A 22107-nucleotide genomic window follows, 5' to 3' on the forward strand; every position below is an offset into this window, starting at 1 on the left:
TGGGTAGGCCTTGCGTGACCTTGCGTAGAGTTGCGTGACCAACGTGACCAACCAACATTTCTCAGGGGAGAAACCCCTGAATCCCCTCTTACATAGGACATTTCATGTCTGGGCTTAAGTCTCCAATGTGTTGAGCTCCTAGCAACGTGCCTGCATAGTCCTACCATGCGCAAAAGCTCAATTTAATTGTAAATTCTGTACATACTTTTAAACATATGCATACTTTGCTATTGTTTCAACCAGCCTGTTGTCCATAGCCTGTCAAGAGAGTGGCGCCGGAACGATTTTAAGGTTATTTCGCATAGGCTACTCAATGGTGCTATTTGACACGCATTATAGCGACCCCCACCCCCCCGGGGTTAGGTGGAAGGTGTTAATAGACGATTGGCGTAGCCTACAGTGGACTAGGGCTGTCAAAATTGCTCAAAAATGGCGTTCGAATTATCCCTCTAAAATAAACACATGTATTCAAATATATTGGAATATCTAGGCTATATTATTTGCGCATTATGTCGGTGACGCGCATCATCTGTTTTTAACTTTATTGAAACTTTTGTATTAACTGAAAGGAGATAAATATTTTTCTTTGTTTTGGAAGTTTATTTTTACGTAGCCTACAATGGCCAGTTCCGACAAAGCCGAAATTACTCCTTTTGAAACAATGAGTGAGCAGGCTGCGCGTTTGTATGGTTATATTGCTTGATGGGGGATCCCAAGCAGTTTTCAGCCATAAGGCTACTTTGAGAACATTTCCTAATTCACCCGACACTGATATTCAAAATGTTAAACTATTTCGGCATAGCCTATAAGCAGTTTAATTAAATGTAATGTTAGTTGTAAACAAACGGGCTACTTGGTGAGGCTTGGCCTTACAGATGCGCTCGTGCCTTAGATAGCAAGAAAAATCTTCACGATATAGGCCTATGAACTGACCGCCCGATTCACGTTGGCTGGGGGGCCATCAGACATTTGTGCCCAGGGGTCTATGAATTGTTAATCCAGCCCTGCCCCCAACAAATCACAACTTTCCACCTCTGGGACAGCTTAAAAGAAGTCGAGAGGACTCCTAACTCACTAAGACCTATTCACAAACCTGTTTTCAAAGCGATGCTTTGAAATCCTATGCAGCTACAGGAGCTTCCAATCGCGAGGAAGCAATTTTGCATTGTAGGCATAACGCCACCAACAACAACCAAAACTAGGCTACTCATTGTCAACATGTAAATTAATGTAACGTTATTGTGAATCAAATTAAAATGTTCTCCTCTTTGCAAGCATAGGCATAGTGACAGATTAATTTAATAATGTTACAAAGATACTGCATCAATCCGTATGTTTCATTAGGCTACTAGGCTATTTGTTTTGCCTTACTCTTGATTAATTTAGGCTAGGCCTTTTTATTCAGTTATTCATCATCTTCCGTCCTTGTGTAGCGCATGACCTGTCACCTGTCACTCATCATCGTAAGGGAGGAGTTTGGAATCATTCCCGCGTTACAATCATCAGCCAATCAAGGTGGTCACTTCAGTCAAGCTCGTGCATGAGTAATGACGTCATCCATAGCGACGAAGACTCACTCTTAGGTAAAGGTAGCCTCCTGCTTTTTCAGAAGGGGCGGCAGGCAGGCTACTGACAGAGCGATGTATAGTGGCAGAGCGACGCACAGTGGCTGAAAGTGGTACTAAAGTTTCACGCAGCTTCACACCGCGTAATGCGCGACTGAAGTGGCCATTTCAAAGTAATGCCCACTGTAAGAGACTAATATATTGTTCCAAAAATCCGGTAGTTTATTTCCTATAGATGTACAGGCTAGTGCACGGGCAACAGGAGGTGTCCACTACAAAACAACAAACTGATCGCTGATAAATCACGGTCTCAATCACTCGTCATTCACACTCATCGGCCAACAACACAACGCTAACTATCGCTAACCTATCTGAACCCCTAAATATTCCCTCCCGGACACCTCCCCCCAATCAAAACACATCAGAACACATTGACACATTCTATGACACAGGAGGGAGAAGGAGACACAAACACTAGCACACACACACACACACACACACACCGGGAAAACAGAAGACACAGGGGAACGCCCAACACGGGGGCAAATAGCCTCGGCGCTACAATATCATCACAATTGTCAAAGCTAGATGTGATCATTGAAAACACGCCGCTTCGTTCATACCGGGTCTGCCGCACATGCTGTAATTTAATATCGAGGCTACTGCGCGATACAAATCAAACGTTTCCCAAATCCCTTAGGGAGTAGGGCCACGACATCTTTGCCCGAAATAAAATATGTTAAACACTCCTTTTGTTCGGACTTCAATTCCTGAATATTTGGAAGCGTGGCCAGCACGGACTGAATTGCTTCATTAACGTATGCCATTGCCAACTCCTCAAGGACTACAATTCAAACACAGCGAATAATCTCGACGTCGTCTCTAACAACTCCTGCCTCCTGCTCGCTGATTGGCTCGGAGTCGAATTCTCCGTTGCGAACGAGGCCAATAGCCGGAATCCCAGACGGAGTCGTGGAGGGAGATGCAAATTGAGGGGAAGTACGTAGGAAGGCAAGGCCAGGCTAAGCATGCTGAGCTCGACATCCAAACTGTATTCTAACGTTAGCTTAAACATACAGCTTGATTGCATAACTTTAGTCTCCCCAATATACTATGTTCTGATTAGGGCTGGGATAAACGATTATTTTTTAAACGATTAATCTAGCGATTTATTTTTTCGATGCATCGATTAATCTAACGATTCATTTTTTCAGTCCGATTCGATTTCGATTATCGATTATCTCCCCATTAATTGACTAATAGCAACTTATACATGTTGATTTACATATCTGAATGAAAAAACATGAATTCCTTAACATTGCTGGCTGCTGATGTGTGGACGCAATTCATAACGTAGTTAGTTCAAATAACGGTTTGTACTTCTCCTTGGGACAAGCACTTTTGAGTCTTGGAAAACACTTTTCCGTTTACATCGGGATTTTGCAAACATTCAGTGTCAGAGTCAATAAAATGAGCCCTGCATGAGTAATGAAATTGAAAAGCAACTGTAAGTAAGCATGCTAAACTTGACATCCAAACAGTATTCTAACGTTAGCTTTGAGATACTGCTTGATTGCATAACTTAACTTAGTTCAGTCTCCTCAATGTACTATGTTGTGATAAGACCTTAGCAGAGTTAACTTTAATGCAGCAGTTTTGAACAAATTTGCGCAGCATGGTCACGATGCTAAGCGGATTTAATAGCAATTTAGCCCGGCGTGTTCTATGCAATGCTTCTATGTGGCAACAGCAATCCTTAAACAATCGTGAATATTTTGTTAAATGCAAATGCAGAGGAGGGGACAGCGGGCAACATATTTTTTGCGTCGACGTCATCGATTAATTCGACGCGTTGTCCCAGCCCTAGTTCTGATAAGACCTTAGCAGAGTTAACTTGAATGCAGCAGTTTTGAACAACATGGTCACGATGCTAAGCAGGTTTAATAGCAAGTTATCCCATCGTCTTCTATGCAATGCTTCTATGTGCCTACAACAATCCTTCAACAATTGTTAATGTTTTGTTAGAGGAGGGGCGGGGCAAGAAATGGCTGTGTGCGTAAAAAGCGCAGCTCAATGAAAAGATTTTATCTAATTTAAATAGTACAACATAGAACATTATTGTGTGGCGGCCAGTTTTGATTAGGTGGCGGCCCGCCACAGATTAGTCAATATATGGAAACACTGTATTTCTTTAAAGAAATGGCTAATAATAATGGAATGAAAAAAGATAATGATAGACCAGACATGAATCGAATAGAGACCTTGTATAAGAAAATGGATATCCACATCAGTCCCTATCAACACAAGTGCTTTTCATAGTTCAGGGTTATTGGTCTCTAAAACAGATCTATCCAAAATGTATCTTGTGTGCATGGCCATGTCTGTTTTTGGCTGCATGCATAAAGACCGACGTAAGCATTTTTTTTCTCAAGGTGCTACTCAAAAAAAATTCTTCAAGGTTGGCAGGTCTGTATATAGCTGAATGTTAATGAATGTGCATAAAATATACAAATTGACACCCAACGATAAATGAATAAAGATTTCTTATTGATCTCCAGACCAACCTGTTACTTTGTTTTGCCTTTTTGTATGCAGGTTAATGAATATAAACTTCAAAGATGTAAATTGTCAAGAGACTGAGGACTCCGTGTCCAGTTGGCTTCCTGTGGGCTGTAATGGAGGTGGCTATAGCAGACTCTCAGGTACTTCTAATGGCTCAGTTTGAATTGTAACACTTCACTGCACTATGTTGACATAATTAATGATAACTGTTCAAATTTAGGACTATATGAAAAACATATAATGAACATAGACATCGCTATAGTTGTTTGACTCACACTGACAGTGGAGAAAATGTTTAGCCTACTTCATTTCTGACAGAATTATGTTTTAATTATATTTTCTGCAAACATGCATGTTGAAACAACCATAGGCTTCGTTTGGTAAACAGAGTTGTAAATCATCGGGGCTAACCCCCTTCACTTCAACTGCACATGAGCAACAAGGACACACAGGGGTTAAAGTGGGCCAGAACGGCATTTTATTTCAGTTAACCTAATAGCTGGTTTGATTTGCATTTAGAGATCTTATGGAAAGTGCCCCATGCCAATCGTGAGATATGGTGAAGGGTATGTGATGATGTGGGGCTATTTTAATTCCAAAGGCCAAGGGAACTTTATTAGAATGCATAGTATCCTGGATCCATGAAATAACTGGCCTTTAAAAAATAAAAATCTGCCTGCCTCTATGGGAATTTAACATAGGGGTATGTATACTTATAACTACATCTTTACTAACCCTTCCTCTCTGGGATGCTCTTTTTCCTACTCAATCATGTTGCCAGTTATCCTAATTAGTTGTGAAACATTCCTCATTTTGTTTTGTTTATTATTACACAACTATTCCAGCCTTTTGTTATCCCTGTCCCAACTTTTTTTGAAATATGTTGCTGGTATCAAATTCAAAATTAACATATATTTTCCATGAAATAGTCAAATGTGTAATTTTCAACATTTGATATGTTGTCTGTGTCCATTTTGCAACTAAATATGAGTTTACGAGTTTTGCAGATTATTACATTCTGTTTTTATTCACATTTTACACAATGTCCCAATTTTTTCTGTTTTGGGGTTGTACATTCTTAGTCGGGACATTCCTAGTGAAAATAATTAAATAATTGTCAATCAACTCAATCAGATCATTTTGACCATTGAGTCTATCAGATTGCCATACCAAGGCACATATCTCTGTTGATTTATAATGTGTTAACTACTGTATGTACATGCACTTTAATATATAGTCATAGTATAAAGACTTTTTCATCATGTCCCATTTATCAAAATGTAAAAAGAGAATAGGTGCAGAATTAATGTTGTTCTTCATTCCCCCCCCCCCCAGCTGACCCATCAAACTGAAGCTGGTCCTTGTGCCTGAGGCCCCACAATGTGGAGCTGCATGGTTTACAATGAAACACTAGACAGTGTGGACTATCACCTTTGTCAGGACTTTGGATTTATTATCTCTGTCCTCTCTCTTATCTACCTCATTGTCTGCTTTCCTTTGGGGCTGTACTACAACACCTTACTGGTGGTGGTTAATCTGTCTAATAAGGTGACCATGACTATGCCAGACGTGTACTTTGTGAATATTGGCATAGCTGGTCTCATGCTAAACCTTATTGCTCCTGTGGAACTTTTGGGGCCTAGCTTTACACAGTGGCCCCTGTGGGAGTACAACAATGAGATCTATATTACTCTCCTCATCCTCTTCAACATTTCCGCCCTTGTTATCATGTACTCTACTACACTGCTGAGCTTGGACTACTACATAGAGAGGGCCCTACCACGGACGTACATGTCTAGTGTTTACAACACCAAGCATGTGTGTGGCTTCATCTGGGGTGGTGCTGTACTCACCAGCTTCTCCTCTCTGCTCTTCTATGTCTGCAACCATATTTCAACCAAAATTATTGAGTGTTCCAAAATGCAAAATAAGGAGGCAGCTGACACCATTATGTTGTTTATTGGTTATATTGTGCCAGTCATGGCTGTACTTTATGCTTTGATACTCATCCTCCGCATCAGAAAGGAGTCTACTCCACTGGACCTGGACACTGCCCGGTTGGATCCATCAATCCACAGTCTTTTACTGGCTTCTGTATGTATTCAGATTCTGCTGTGGACACCATACTATATAATACTGTTTGTTCACACTATGTTGATACCAGGGAGGGAGTCAAGCAGACAGAGCAGTACCACACACTATTTTCTAAGGTGTATGTCAGTGTTGTTGGCCTTCTCCAGCAGTTTTGCTGTTCCTCTTGTATATAAGCAGATGAACAAGAATTTCTCCCAAAAATTGAAGGAGTTACTGAAGCAGCTCATTTGTAGAGAGCAGGCCTGCCCACTTGAACAATCACTGGAACAGCAGGCCATCACATGATTCCCTAACATCACAGGTACAGAACTTGGATATGGAAAGCCATCACATCTTCGTGACATTTTGACTTTTGTTAGATTATATCCAATCCAAATCAAAACTACTCAATTTTAGGAGATAACATCCAACTTTTAACATTTCAGAGGCACTTAATTTAATGGTGCCTTAAATTCAAATGATGATGTTAGTATCATTAACATTTTTTACCATGTCTACCTGTTGATCTTATAGACAATATAGATATACCTCATTCCTTATTCCTAAACCTGACGGGCATTATAGTTCAGCAATTGAAAGGGCCTAAAGTTGTCTGATCTGGCAAGAAAGAAACGTCTACAAAGATTGTAAAACACAACTTGGCTTGGTGCTGTTCAACTTTCTCTCCTTGACTGTGATACACTTAGGGATATTTTAGGATTTGTTGATTGCTGAAAACGCATGGAATTTGACGAATTAATAATTTCTGTACATTTTGAGTCAATCATAATTTACCAATTTATAAATCTATGGATAATCCTGTTTAGCTTTTGTCTCACAATCACAGGCACTCTCCATTAGGAAACATCTTTACATTTAACAGGAGCTGTCAAGTAGCAAAATGTATTGAATTCATAGCTTTTTATAGCTTATATTAATATGGATGTGAGTTAGTCAGAATTACTATAACCTAATACTTACAATCAATTAGCCAAGTCTTTGTTTTCCTTGATAGAGAGGGTTGAAAGTGATAGTGAAACATGATATCCAATGATATTGATATTCATTTTGCCAGTATATTGTATTTTATCTGTATATTGTATGTAAAGAGTTTTACTGATAAATAAGCAGTTTCAGAATTATATTATTAATTTCACTTACACTTGCTTTGGTTTTAATGTGTCTGCTTTATTGTTTATTCTAGATCTTCTTAAATGATAAACTAACACTGATATTCACCCTTGCATGAAAGAAAAAAGCTTTCACAGTTTCAGCCTACGTGCCTCTCACATTGATTTAGGTTTGATTTACATGAAGGCAGTTACATGTTTCGTGGGTTTAGCCCCACACCTGCCTTGGCTAAAACCAACGAACTCACAGCACCTTAAACACCAGGGATTTAAGTTTTCTACCACTTGATCATAATACATCCGAATGGAAAAATATGTCTCCTCAGGTTTTCAATGAGTCGTACATGTAAACGAACAATAGCTTTTATTTTCAAACGAGTTTAGGATTTGCCTCATTCACAAAAGGCAAAGCTCTTGGAAAGTTAAAGCAGATTTTTTTTTTTGTATTGGGGGAGACAGGAACCTTAGCGGTTTTCCCATTGGGATTATTACATATCAATTCAACACAAAAATATTAGATTACCCACCATAGTCTCAGATTTTTCTTCATTTTTGTTCAAACAGTCCCCCATGTCATCTATCATACTTCTGTCATCATAATCATCATCATCATTCTATCTATCAGACAGAAATTGCAGTATTTTATGTGTACCACTTTTTTTTAAATATCCCTCTCCTCTCAATGAAACCATATTCTTGCAAAAATTTGCACACTGAGGTATTAACAGTGTATATCTCTAATTGGGGTCCAAGCAGCGAAAGCACCCATTGTGTTTGTTAGTTTTCTTATTATTAAACTTTCTTCCGCCATGGGAGTTTATGCCAGCCCATAGAACCGTTAGTTGTGAAATTTGGCACACTGATTGGCGACAGTCCCATGATTAATTTCACCAAGTTTCATGTCGGCATCTTGAGTCCCCTAGCGCCACCAACAGGTCAAAGTTGGACGCACGTTCACGCACATAACCGTTGACCTGTATTCCTGATCTTCAAGTTGAATCGTTGTAATCCTTGTACCAAGCTGAGTTCAACACACCCTATGACATCAATTTCCGCCATGATGAATTTTCCGCCATATTGGATTTTATCAAAAGTGAAACACATATTTTACAGGTCACAAATTTTTGTCCGATCAACCCCAAACTTGTCACATAATCTTCAGACCAAGGCTCACCAAAGCTTTTTTGGTTGGTTCTAGATCAGATCTGCCAGACGGACGGACAATGGGGCGGGTGTTCCATTGGATCAGATGTGCCTGTTGTGAGGCAATGGATGACATCCAGGGCATTTGGAAAGGGTTGCACGAGACCTAAAACCTACAGTCTTCACCGTGCAAATATACCCGCCAAAGCGGCTATTTTAAATAGTTTTTCGTGGGAAATTTGAATGATGTAGGCGTATGCATTTCCGGTCTGATCTCAACGAAAGTCTTTCCTCCTTAAGGTTAGATTTTCACCTAACTAATAGCGTATTATCCTTAATAACTGCTAGTTGTCATTTACTATCTGCAGCATTACTAATGGGTGACAATGGTAGCCTACCTGATTATCTGCAGCATTAATAATGGGTGTTAATGGTACCCCATATGCTAAATGCAATAAACATGAGCTATTAATAATAATAAAAATAATAATAATCTTTATTTGTATAGCACCTTTCATACACAGAATGCAGCTCAAAGTGCTTTACATTTGAAGCATGTAACACAATAATAGTCAGTCATTATCAATCACTATTAGTGGGATATATGAACTACTTATGGATATTATTGATGTATTTATTGATATCTTAGTGTACAAGCAAAGGAAATATCACGTGAATTATCACTACAGCCACCAACAGTAAGTCGATTAACGTTAGACATGAGAATTGTGCATTACAACTTATGGCTGCAATATGGACAGGTGTCTCTGGCATGGTTTATCTGGCATAGCTCTAAAAGATTATGTTTAAATCTTGTTTTGGTGATGTATAGCAGGGGTGTCAAACTCATATTAGGCAGTGGGCCGGATTTGTTGGAATGAGACCTCGTGGGGGCCGTCACTGTCATGGTCATTATTATTTCCCTGCACTGGTATCAATGTTGTTTGGTGATATACTCTTACTATACCCACTTGAGAACACACAAGTACAAATCATCTACTGCCTTTACTATACCCACCTGAGAACAAACAAGTACAAATCATCTACTGCTGTCATATCCTGCTCTTTCTCTCTTGAAACACCCTACTTCCATGTCAGCTTTTTTGGCATCTTCCTCCTGACGATGGTTTGTAGTGCTAGTTTTAATCAATTTATCACAGAAATTGCTTATTACAAATTGTTGAAGACAACTGGATGTGAATATCTTATCAAACGTATGAAACCTGCTGGCGGGCCTGATCTGGTCCACAGGCCTTATGTTTGACACCCCTGATATACAGCATAGAGTTGGCTCTTTGAGTAATTAAACAGTATCCAAAATGTATCCAATTGTTGTCTGGATCTGTGTGAGTTTTGTATTAGGAAATGGCATGGGTTGAGTGGATTTGGAAGCAGGACCATCAGGTAGCAAACAGGTAGGATGCAGGCAGTCGAGGCAGTCTTGATTGTCGAGGCAGTCTTGATTGTCAGTCATGTAAATTTTGTCCATGATTTGTTTTGTGAGGTGTATTGTATGCATGTCTTTCTCAGTCTTCCTTGCATGTCTGCGAGGGGGCAAAGGCAAACTGCATTCAGGTGTTTCAGAGGTGACCGGTGTCTCTGAAAAGAAAGAAAATGGTGTTATTATGTTATGGCTGGCTGACAACACTCAACTCAACACCAGTGGCAGACATGCACATCTCATCCAAGTTAAGGAGTGGACGTTCCCTGTCAATTTTACATAGCTGCTACCTGCACAAAAGTACTTACAAGGCAACTTGTGCCATCTCCAGTCATCACACTGGCATAATGGCAGACTGTCTTTGGTCCCAAATGACAGTTGGTAAGCCTTGCCTTTTTCTGTCTCACTTTGCACATGGAACACACCATCCCTTAGTTGCACCACATGTCCGAGTGGTCTCCTTGCGGCACATACTGTATGTGCCGCACAAGGTCAGTGGATCTGTCCCAGAGAAAAGGAGGAACCATGGCTTTGTATCACCTGTATGTTGAGGACACCCTCACATTACCCTCAATGTATCAGAGTGTAAAGCAACATAATATATTAATTAGACTTACTTTCTGTGCAAGTCTGGGGGATATGTGTTCACAACAATCTCCAGCATTTCAGATAGTGTGCTGTCTTTGTATCCCTTTAAGTATTTATGTTTGAACGTTTAGTTTTGCCATTCAGTGTCATTGTTGGTTGTAATAGCAATTTTGAGGGTCCCTGCCTTGAAGACAGCAACCCATCTCTTTGGATGACCAAAAACAAATAAAACAAAGGTCAATGACGACATACAATTTTCAGCAAATTAGTGCACTTAGGACCATGTGGGAGTTCTGATATGTTAGGAGTGTTTGTGTAACAGATGGCAGCTAGCATAGCTGTACGTGTGAAACGTTAGTAAACCTCCCCTACGCCTTAAGAGTAGTACTGGCAGGAATGCTTGTGTGCTCGCTCATGAGTGTGTGTGTGTTAATGCATGTGCATGCAGTTTAATGCATGTGTGTGGGAAAGGGGGGGGGTGGTATGTGTATATGTGTGTGTATGCTTACCCTTGCCTCTGACAGCCAGGTGTCAGTAAACCAATTTTGGAGAGCATGGTTTTCTCTCCAAGTACTGCTTTCCAACAGGGCCTTCACTGCCTCCTACTCTTCCACTGTATCAGCTTTGCCAATTGCACTCATTTTTGCCAGTGCATCCTATCTTTTGATATCTGATGGTCTTGCTTACGTATCCACTCACCCCATGCTTTTCCCCTGTAGAAGTCCCACAGCTGTGCTTTGGTCCCTGAAGAGATAAATAAAATTGAGAAAAACTCATCAAACATCTCTTCGTCTATAGACCCATAACTATGTCCCTTATGATTTGTCCTTTTTTGGTCTGTTATTGAGTGGAATATGTGATGTTCAGGGTTGGGTCACATTACTTTGAAATGTAATTCATTACTGACTACAGATTACATGACAATTTCTGTAATCAGTAACATAATCAATAGGATTACCCAAAACATGTAACAGGCTAATCTGATTACTTTAGGATTACTTTTCACACAACTTGCACACAACATACACATTCTTATTTTCCACTGTCTTTCATTTAAAGTTGTTGCTGATATTTTCTTGTTAGGATAGTACCAGAGACTTTCTAATGTGGAGACACAGCACTCAAAAAATACTCCATAGAAATGCATGGGGCTAGTTTCTCACGCCAATATGGCCGTTGTCTACACATATCCCACCCCTTCCTCGGCAAAACGTCGACATGTGAATACATTGAGCCAATCATATGGTGTGTTGTGAAGACATCGTGCCAATCATGTGATCTCGCCGCTGGAGCAAGGTTGGTGTCGTGAAGCCTTGCGCACGCGCAGTTCGACCCAAAGACTGTGCCCGATGAGTGCCCATAAAACGTTGGTATATGGCCGCCGAGTGGAGGGACTTGCCTAAAAGGACTTTGATAGTACTACCCTGCAAAGGCAAAAGACCTTAACTCGCCAGAGTGTGAAACTGAGAAAAATGACATTAAAGTTTATTTGTTGTCCAGCCAAATGTATTATAAGTAGGACACTGGAAATTACCTGTTTTAATGAAGATAAAAATCTTGGGCTTGTTTGAGCGCTGTGGTCTGATTCCACATTGTGACTCAGGGTATACTTCCGCTGCAATCTCCTGAAGACGTTTGAGCAGGATTCTGGCAAGTACTTTTCCTGTGGCACTTAGTAGGGAGAGACCACGGTAGTTATTACAGTCTCCTCGATTGCCCTTGCCTAGGTCAAACCGAGACATCAATCAGAAAGAGGCCATAGGAAATTATGAATTCACTCTAACACCAAGGGCACTGTTCGCTTCTGATGGAACAATTCTGTCATGCCATGACAAGTCCAAGTTAATCCATCTACTTGAGAAGCTGACAAAAGAAGACATGCCCCATGAAGACCATCAGCTGCCTCAAGTTGGAAGTTCTACTCAACAAGACTCTCAGACCTCACATCTACTGATCAGCCAAGTTGGAAGATAGCACTGGTGGATGGTATGGTGCTTGTACAGAAGCTGAGCAAAAAAACAGCGACTGTATTGACAGTCAATGATCTGAGTTGCTGCTTCAATGACAGACTGATGCAACTAACACAAGCTTATGATGAAATCATCCTCGTGTTTGACACATATAGGGCAGATTATCTGAAGAGTGCAACTAGAGATAAACAAAGACAAGGAAAAGCTTCTATTCAGTATCAAGTCAGAGATGACACCAACATCAAACACATCCCAATGAGCAGGTTCCTCTCCCATGACAAGACTAAAAGTGATCTGACTGAATATCTTGCTGCCAAAACTCTGGAGTACAACAAGGGATCCTCCAAGCTAATCATCACATCTGCTTCTGGGCTCACTAGAAGCAACAAAGATCTTGTCTTTGAAGAAAATAACCACGAAGAAGCAGACACGCTGCTGATCCACCAGGCTGTGCTGGCTTCACAGCGAAACCCACATGATGCACAGTTGGTGTTTTTCTCACCAGATACAGATGTGTTAGTGCTAGTCACAGCAAACTATGTTGAAGAACACATCCATTTCTATGGCCTCTGGTGCAGATTGAACCACTGTTGCGAGCTCTAGGTAAAGAAAGAGCAAAGGCTCTGCCAGCCTTCCATGCATTCACTGGGGCTGACAACACAGGAAGGTTCTCCCGCATAGGCAAGGCAACCTGGCTGCAGGTCTACCTCAAAGCAGATGATGATATTGTCAAAGCTCTGCAGATGCTTTTGGATGAAGTAGAGGTGACAGAAGGAATGCTGTCAGCCCTGGGGCCTCATTTATAAAAGTGTTGCATAGAAACCATCCTTCATTTGATCTTAGATCATTTCTGAAATGATTGTACGTGTGATTCAGAGAACACGAACGTACGCACAAAAAAACGTGCGTACGCCACCCTTCCAGATGTACCCATTATAAATCACAAATGAAGGTCAACTTGTGCGCAGCCGGATGGTTTTAGGTCTCCGCCTTGTAAACACCCCCTCATCAATATCATTAGCATATGTTTTAATGAAATCAATGGCCTAAAAGCTGTAGCCTACGTAAAATTATATATTGAAAACATTGTATAGGCCTAGCCTATGCCATCTGATGTTAACTATATATGCGTCAGTTCGAATAGCTTAACTAATTATGTTTTTTCCAGCAAAGCTTTCTGGAAAGAGATCGTATGCATCCATGTCCATTGTCCTCTGCTCGCTTTCATTCCTTTTGCTTGCAGTAATGTGAATAATCAACATTTAGTAGCCTATGTTTAGGCCTACTTTGTAGAAAAAACAATTGGGTAGGCCTACCTTATGAAGGAAAGACCTAGGCCTACAGCATAATTATGGTACAGTAGGCTACTGTACGTTTCCAATATGACCCAGAGTAATATGCTTATTTAGTCTACAAAACAGAGGACTAAATTAAGCGTGATATGTCAGGCTATGTTTTTGCTGAAAAAGTAGCCTAGTTCGCTCTATGAATAATGAATGAATAATAGTCATTATTCATTCATTCTGCATATCTTTGCTATCGTTTTCTTTCAATAATGTCCAATGGCTTAAACATCGTCCTTTATTGTTTGCTTTAGGCCTACCTTTATATTTTAGCCTACATTATTCAACTCAAGTACTGTCATCTGATCTGAGTCAAAAAAAAGCAAGCAGGTGCGCGCTCTGCACCTCTTTACGCAACTCCGACGCAACACTAAATATGAAGATGCCTTGCTTTCAGAAGATAACTTCCGTCCCTTGGTTGTGTAGGCTACTGTATATATGATATAGAATATCTATAGCCTACATTGTATAACTTACATTCAAATATTACCTTTCTGTTACGGAGCTGGGAATAGACCTATGAGCGCAAATTAGGATGTAGTGGAGGCTAAACGCGAGTAAACGCAGTTTATCCACCTCTGAAATTTCAGAAATAGAGTTTACCCACCTCTTAAAAGAGTTTATTCACTTTTAACATTAAAAACTGTCCAAATTATCCAATACTATCCTATTCCCAATATTGTACAATAACCTCTTAATTTACCACTACATCCCTGGGGCAAATGTACTTTTCCTCTCCGAAACGAGGGCAATTGGACACTTTATGGTCAATATTAGATTGGTGAGAACACTAAATATACTAGATCACCTGTAAGAATGTTTCAATCATTCTATCGGTCTTGGTGTTTTTTTTAATATTACGAAATAAGTAAGCTATTCTTTTTTTTTTTACTTTCTTAAGTGGGCTATAGTTCTCATTATCAGTTTTATGCCAAACCATGAAACATTAAGCTGCGTCCAAAACGACTTTAAACATCTTCTGATATTGGTCATGCATATGGTAAAGAAAGACATGAGATCGTTGGTCTTGGAATTTTGAAAATGCATCGCACTTAGACCTCAGATTACTTGCAGTACCCCGGCATTACCACAAGGAAATGGTCGTACGTCAAGTTTGAACCTGACGTGGAGATAAGCACTTTTCCACGTCAAAGACAGTTTTTATAAATCTGAGCGTTGCCATGGATTTGAGCGTACGCACGGTCTAAGATCAAATCTGTGCGTAAGAACGCTTTATAAATGAGGCCCCTGGAATCCTTTATATGTGCAGCTTACTCACCCAAGGGGATCAACATCAAGGCAATTCCTCAACTGCGATGGCATCTCTTCTGCAAACATAGGGCAGAAAGTGACAAGCTCCCTCCAACACTTGGAGCTCTGAAGCAGCACATCTTGAGAGTCCATGTCCAAACAAGAGTATGGGCACAGGCAGCCATTGCTCTGCAGAATGCACAGCTGGATCCTCTGCAAAACGGATACTTCAAACACTCGGATGGCATGCTCAAACCAGCGACCACAGAGGTCCTCCCAGCCCCAAAGGCCATCCTTGAGTTGGTTCAGTGCAAGTGTAAATCTGACTGCTCTTCTGGAAGGTGCTCCTGCAGAGCTAAGGACTTAGCCTGTACTGACATGCGTCAGTGCAGCAGCCAGTGCCAGAACGATGACGATTCCCAAGTCATGATGTATGAAAGTGATGATGATTATGATAATGCATAGAAACTGTCTAATTAAAAAGGTTGCTTAATCATAATGTGCATGTCGATAATTCCAGAACATCCACGTTTCACTTTAGCTCATTTTAATTTCAATAAAAGGAACTCTTGAGTTATCTGACCAACTGTTTGTGATGTGTAGTTTGTTTTTTTTACCCAAATTGTGGATATATTTCAATGGGATGATAAAAAACATGTTTTTTGAGGAACATGGAATATTAAACGTGTCAACTTGGAGCATGGAACATGGAACATGGAGTATTAAACAACTTTTCATTACAATGATATTGCAAGAAAACAACCACACCGGGTCCTTTTTGACCCACTTATGCATCTATGGGTTAATGTGGTAAAGTCTTGTAGCTTTGAGCACCATTGGATTCCCTGACCCTAAAAATGTGGGTTTAGCAGTTAAAATCAACATTTTAGCTTATTCAGAAGCATAGATATTACAAATTAAAGTTTTACGGCAGCCATTTTTTAAATATTCAATATGGCCGCATCTGGGCAAATGCAAACATTGATTTTCTGACTCCTTATACAATAACCTTTCCAAAAATGTATAGTTTACGTAATCCCCAAAAACTTCCCACAGTAACACATAGTGCACCTGACTATATGGTGAAGTTATAATCAGACCTAAAGCAGTGCAAAGCAGATGCAGCAATTAATAGGTTGGAAATGACTGCATGCTTTTCAGCCACCTGATGCTCATTCTGGTGTAGGCTGCGACAAGATAAGCTACAGAAAGTAGCCTAAAGTGTATCAATGAATATACAAGTATATTAAATCAAATATATTTAAACTAGGCTCTTAAAGTTGCCTATATGAGTAGAGAGAAGAGAAAAGCAAACAGGAGTAAAGGGGAATTGAAGGGCCATCACCGTTTTTGTTTTTTTTTTGGGGGGGGGGGGGGGGGGTGCACGACATGCTGACGTAATATGCAAATTAGTGTGTGATGTCATTTAGCGATTTTTGGAGCTGGCTTTAGCTACTTTCCATTTGAAATAGTTGGTAACACTGCAAAAGAACTAGCAAGTGACTGAGCTTGAGAGCAATGTGTTGGAGACCCGTGGTGTGGACAACGACTTTTCATTGGCAACAGTATTAAACCAACCAACAATATAAAATGATTAAGAAGAGCTCTTATTTCATTGAGTTAAATTGAAACAATGTGTTCGTTGACTGATAGCCCTACTGGTAGGCAGTTATTAGCAGCTTGTATTTGAGGATTTATGGTATACAAGTCCAGGTTGTTTGCTGCTTCTCTATCCCCCTTTGAAACGGCTTTGCCCATACACCATTTTAAATCATTATTATTCTCAGCGAATTTTGGAAAGTTGGCAACTTGTTACTCGTTACCATTAACCTACTTCTGAGTAGCCTATGTTTCTAACCAGGGTGCAACATTTAAAGAGTTAGGCTACATTGTTAATATTTGCAATTTCAGATTCGGCACTGGTCAGCTAAAAGTAGGCTGACCTAGTAGGCCTAACAATAACCATATTAATTTTGTCACCTTTGCTAAATTTACCTTTTGTTTAGCTTTATTTTACCGTTATGTGTGTGTGCTTTAACATCAGTAAAGCTTTGGGCTTCATTCAACATTTTGTTCTTCCATCGATGCTGTCTGCATCCTTTCTGTTTTTGTTGTTTAGAAAACGTTTGAAGTCTTGAGTTAATGCATAAGGTAAACATTGTTTGTTAACCTGCCACAAATAACCTACAGATTCTTGTGTGTGTTCATTCTCTCATTCCCTCTCCAAAATGTTCCTGTTCTAGGCTGGTCAAGTGCATGGTTCTGCTGCATAAAGTGGAACGAACAAATTTGTTAAAATAAAATATAAATAACCTACTGTCAAGCAGTCAATTGGCTACAGTCAGAGATGTAGTGGAGGCTCCGCTCTAGAATCTTTGGTATGCACTGAGCCAGCACGGACGCCATTCCGATAAGCTCACCGTAACATTTCAGACACAATTCCAATTCCATTAATATCCTTTGAACAGCTGTTTTACCATTGCTGTTTAACCGTTTACAGCTGATCACCAACAGTTATCTGGTTGTCATTGGTAATATACTACACTCACTAATAATGGCATCTTCAAGAGCATTTTGCGGTTCAATTAACTGCGGGAACCGGTGTTGTGTGCCTTCTGGTTTTTCCACCTACTAGTGTCAGAGCGGCTTCCGAGCCTGTCCAGATGTCATGTATACCTATCAACAGCAACTGACGGCTACCCACGTCGACAGTTTACATTTTACTGGCCTTTGTATGTCGCACCTCAATAAAAACTGTACTGAATACCTGAGCACTACATTACTATTCTCCAGCGGGGAATTTTTTTTTTTTTTTTAAAGTAGCCTAATTACGATGATCCGTGTCGCGCTGGATTCGAACCCTCCTCAGAAAAAGTGACACCATGCGAGACTGCTTCGCTCTCCACTACAATTATTATGCAAATTACATTTTTCTCAGATTTTCCTAAATAGTTGATGCAAAAGACAGTCAGCATCATTTTCAAGTCATCAACCGTTACCGTACGTACACACCACCGCCGACTTGAGCTTCCAAAGAGTCAGGAAGTCATTCATTTTCAATGGAAGCCGGCTTCTCTCAGCTGCAAGAAGCAGCAAATCCGTCGGCGTCGCGTTTTGGGCGACTTGAGCGTCAAGCAGAAAGTTGAAAGTCAGTCAACTTTATGGTAATGAGCTATGACGCGGTTCAGTGGCCAACAACCAGCAACCAATCGAATAGACGGCCTTTAAATAAAGTATTAAGATAGAACATGATCAAACGTAAATTATGTCACGTCAGAGCGGCCAAAGCTTGACTTGAGCTTCCAAAGAAGCTCTGGTCGCTCTGTCAAGGATGCTTGTCAAAAAAGTACAGGGAAGCTTTGGACGCTCTGACGTGACAGCATTTTATTTTTTTAGCCTTCCAGAGCTGCTGCTTGGATGTGAACTGCCTCCCACCCTCATCGATCTTTTTCTTGATGATGCTCCTTTTATGCCCATATCAGCCAATGACCCAGAGGTATTCTTTGCAGCATGAGATGGTGCATTGTCATGCATAAAGATGATTTTGCTACAGAAAGCATGGTTCTTCTTTTTGTACCACAGAAGAAAATGGTCAGTCAGAAACTCTACATACTTTGCCGAGGTAATTTTCACACCGTCAGGGACCCTAAAGGGGCCTACCAGCTCTCCCCCCATGATTCCTGCCCAAAACATGACTCCGCCACCTCATTGCTGACGTCTCAGCCTTGTTGGGACATCGTGGCCATTCACCAACCATCCACTACTCCATCCATCTGTACAATCTAGGGTTACACGGCACTCATCTGTAAACAAAACGTTTTGAAAATTAGCCTTCATGTATTCCTGAGCCCACTGCAACTGTTTCTGTTTGTGAGCATTGTTTAGGGGTGGCTGAAAAGTAGGTCTATGCACACTTGAAAACTTCTTGAGGATCCTACACCTTGAGCTTCGCGGGCACCAGCGGCTTCAAATACCTGTTTGCTGCTTTGCAATGGCATTTTAGCAGCTGCTCTCTTAATTCTATGAATTTGTCTGGCAGAAACCTTCCTTATTATGCCTTTGTCTGCACGAACCCGCCTGTGCTCTGAATCAGCGACAAATTTATTTACAGTACAATGATCACGCATAAGTTTTCAAGAAATATCCAATGTTTTTATACCTTGTTTTTATACAATTTCACACTTTTCAGCAGCAGAGAGATCCTTTTTCTGTAACACTTTATTTTAATGTGTCGCTATTACAGTGTACCTACCTAATTAGGTACAGTGGTACAACCTGTGTAACAACATGTACTATCAGGTACTATCATTGTACTTGCATTATGTATTTGTGGGTACCTACATATAGTTGTTACATTGTAATACTGAGTGCTTTTACAAAACTTTGCCAATTTGCCTAAATGTTCATCAGAGGCAAAGAGCTGACCTGAGACCTGCTGGATGGGGTAAATCTGCCCATGATAGATTTGATATACAAACCATTCTTAGCTCCAGTCAAGGCCTCATTGTCTTCAGTGTACATGTAACAGCTGTGCTGCTACAACCTTGTTACTCTTTGATACAGTGGAATAAACCTATTAAGTGTACCAGTTAATTACTTACATGTACATATGACATGTATGTTATGTCTTCGACGTCTTAGAACAGGTCTACTAATTCACATGTACTGTGTGGTGTGACAGCAGACACGTTTCAACACATCAATTACAGGGTGCATGACATCATTGACAGGATGTATATAATATGTACATGTAACTACTTAACTGGTACACTTTATTTTAATGGGTTTATTCCACTGTATCAAAAGAGTAATAAATGTGTACCAACACAGTTGATACATGTACTACAGTATGTAAGGTAATTGCAGACATGTTCCAAGACACCAATGACACAACATACATGTAATATGTAATTGTAAGTACTTAACTGGTACACTTCATTTTAATGGGTTTATGCCACTGTATCAAAGAGCAATAAGTGTGTACCAACACAGCTGATATATGTACTATGTAGTGAATTAGTAGACCTGTTCCAAGACATCGAAGACACAACATACATGTCACATGTAAGTAATTAACTTAATAGGTTTATTACACTTAATAGGTTTATTCCACTGTATCAAAGAGTAACAAGGTTGTAGCAGCACAGCTGTTACATGTACACTGAAGACAATGAGGCCTTGACTGGAGCTAAGAATGGTTTGTATATCAAATCTATCATGGGCAGATTTACCCCATCCAGCAGGTCTCAGGTCAGCTCTTTGCCTCTGATGAAAATTTAGGCAAATTGGCAAAGTTTTGTAAAAGCACTCAGTATTACAATGTAACAACTATAGGTACCCACAAATACATAATGCAAGTACAATGATAGTACCTGATAGTACATGTTGTTACACAGGTTGTACCACTGTACCTAATTAGGTAGGTACACTGTGACAGCGACACATTAAAATAAAGTGTTACCCTTTTTTCTTTCCCATATTGCTTGAAACCTGTGGCATGCTTAATAATGTGGAACATCCTTCTTAAGTAGTTTTCCTTTGATTGGGCTCACCTGGCAAACTAATTATCACAGGTGTCTGAGATTGATTTCAATGATCCAAAGAGCCCTGATACACTATACCATCCACGATACCATCCATGAATTGAAAAACAAAATGTTTATGACACTTAAATCCAATTTGCATAATAATTTGGAACACGGTGTACATGACTATGAGGACATGACTTTGTTTTCGCTCAGTAGGCCATGATTCACTGTTTATCTGAATATTCCGAAACAACTGGTTACCTTGATTTAGGCTTAAAAACATAACTGTGTCATGCACTCTACCTTCTGTTACACCTCTGCGCTATCCATGTGTAAGGATTTGTCAAAAATTCTACCAGGCAGCACACAGATTTTGAAACAAGTCTGAAATGGGTCTAAAACAACTGGTTACCCATGCGGGTTCGTGCAGACAAAGGCAGTTTACATCCAAGCAGCAGCTCTGGGAGGCTATTCTGACATTCTGGCAGCTCTGGGAGGCTATTCTGCAAAGACATTAAAGCTGAAACTCTTCAAGAACTCACAAGTTCAATGGATGCAAGAATTGTGAAGGTGATCAATGAAGGGGTCCTACTGTATGTCAATATGTAACTTGGCCTTGTTTTTGATTGAAATAACTTTTGATTTAATATCTACAGTTATGTGCAAAATAATAGCAGTCTAACATCACTAATATGTTTAAGTACTGATTTTGGCAGAAATTATGATACAACATGGGAACAAATTCATGACTAGGTGCAGCAGAGCAATGGCCAACCAACAGACTTAACAGACTTGGTGCATACTGCTGATTGGGGGTAATTGACTCATTCAATGAAATGAGGGTGTGGGGGTGTGTTCAAATTAATAGCAGTGTGGAGTTCAATAGACCTCTTAAGTTCAGTTGGTCATTCAGTCTGTGAAGAAATGGGTGTCAATAATGGCCCTTATTTAAGGAAGGAAGGCAGCAGATGTTGTACCTGCTGGTTTTAGCCCTTGCTGTGAGTAAAATGGGTCGTTCTACACATTGCACTGGGGCCGTATTCACAAAGAATTTTAAGGCTAAAAGTAGCTCCTAAGTGGCGAATTTAGGAGCAACTCCTAAAAATAATGGGCGTGTCACTCCTAACTTTAGGACTCCTATTTTTTTTCACTAAAATTAATTCACGAAGCATTTTAGACCTAAAAGTAGCACCTAAGTCTGGGACAGCTTAAAAGAAGTCAAGAGGACTCCTAACTCACTAAGACCTATTCACAAACAGCTTTTTGTGGCATTTCACGTTGCGATGTTTTGAAATGTGTCGCCTATGCGGCAACAGGACCTTATCGCGAGGGAACAATTTTGCATTCATAAAAGGGAAGCAATTACGCCACCAACAACAACCAAAACTACTCATTGTTAACATGTAAATTAAATGTAATATTTCATTGTGAATCAAATTAAAATGTTCTCCTCTTTGCAAACGTAGGTATGGTGACAGATTCATTTAATAATGTTGCAAAGATACTGCATCAA

The 22107-nt window shown here is 40.1% G+C and overlaps 1 protein-coding gene across 4 annotated transcripts in view; it reads left to right on the forward strand.

Moving 5' to 3' along the window:
- The window catches only part of gpr146 (G protein-coupled receptor 146), a 48226-nt gene extending 40866 nt beyond the window's left edge, over positions 1-7360 (forward strand). For 2 of the 4 annotated variants that reach the window (XM_042087060.1, XM_042087059.1), the window contains exons 2-3: positions 4161-4267; positions 5463-7360. In XM_042087060.1, coding sequence (XP_041942994.1) covers positions 5508-6506 — 999 coding nt within the window. In that variant the 5' untranslated portion in view covers positions 4161-4267; positions 5463-5507 and the 3' untranslated portion in view covers positions 6507-7360. Of the gene's footprint in view, positions 1-4160; positions 4268-4787; positions 4831-5462 lie in introns of those variants that run through there. The other 2 variants (XM_042087062.1, XM_042087061.1) reach the window with 2 other exon arrangements.
- The last annotated feature ends 14747 nt before the right edge of the window (positions 7361-22107 follow it).

Source organism: Alosa sapidissima, chromosome 3 (assembly GCF_018492685.1).
Source record: "Alosa sapidissima isolate fAloSap1 chromosome 3, fAloSap1.pri, whole genome shotgun sequence".
NCBI classification, from domain to species: Eukaryota; Metazoa; Chordata; class Actinopteri; order Clupeiformes; family Clupeidae; genus Alosa; species Alosa sapidissima.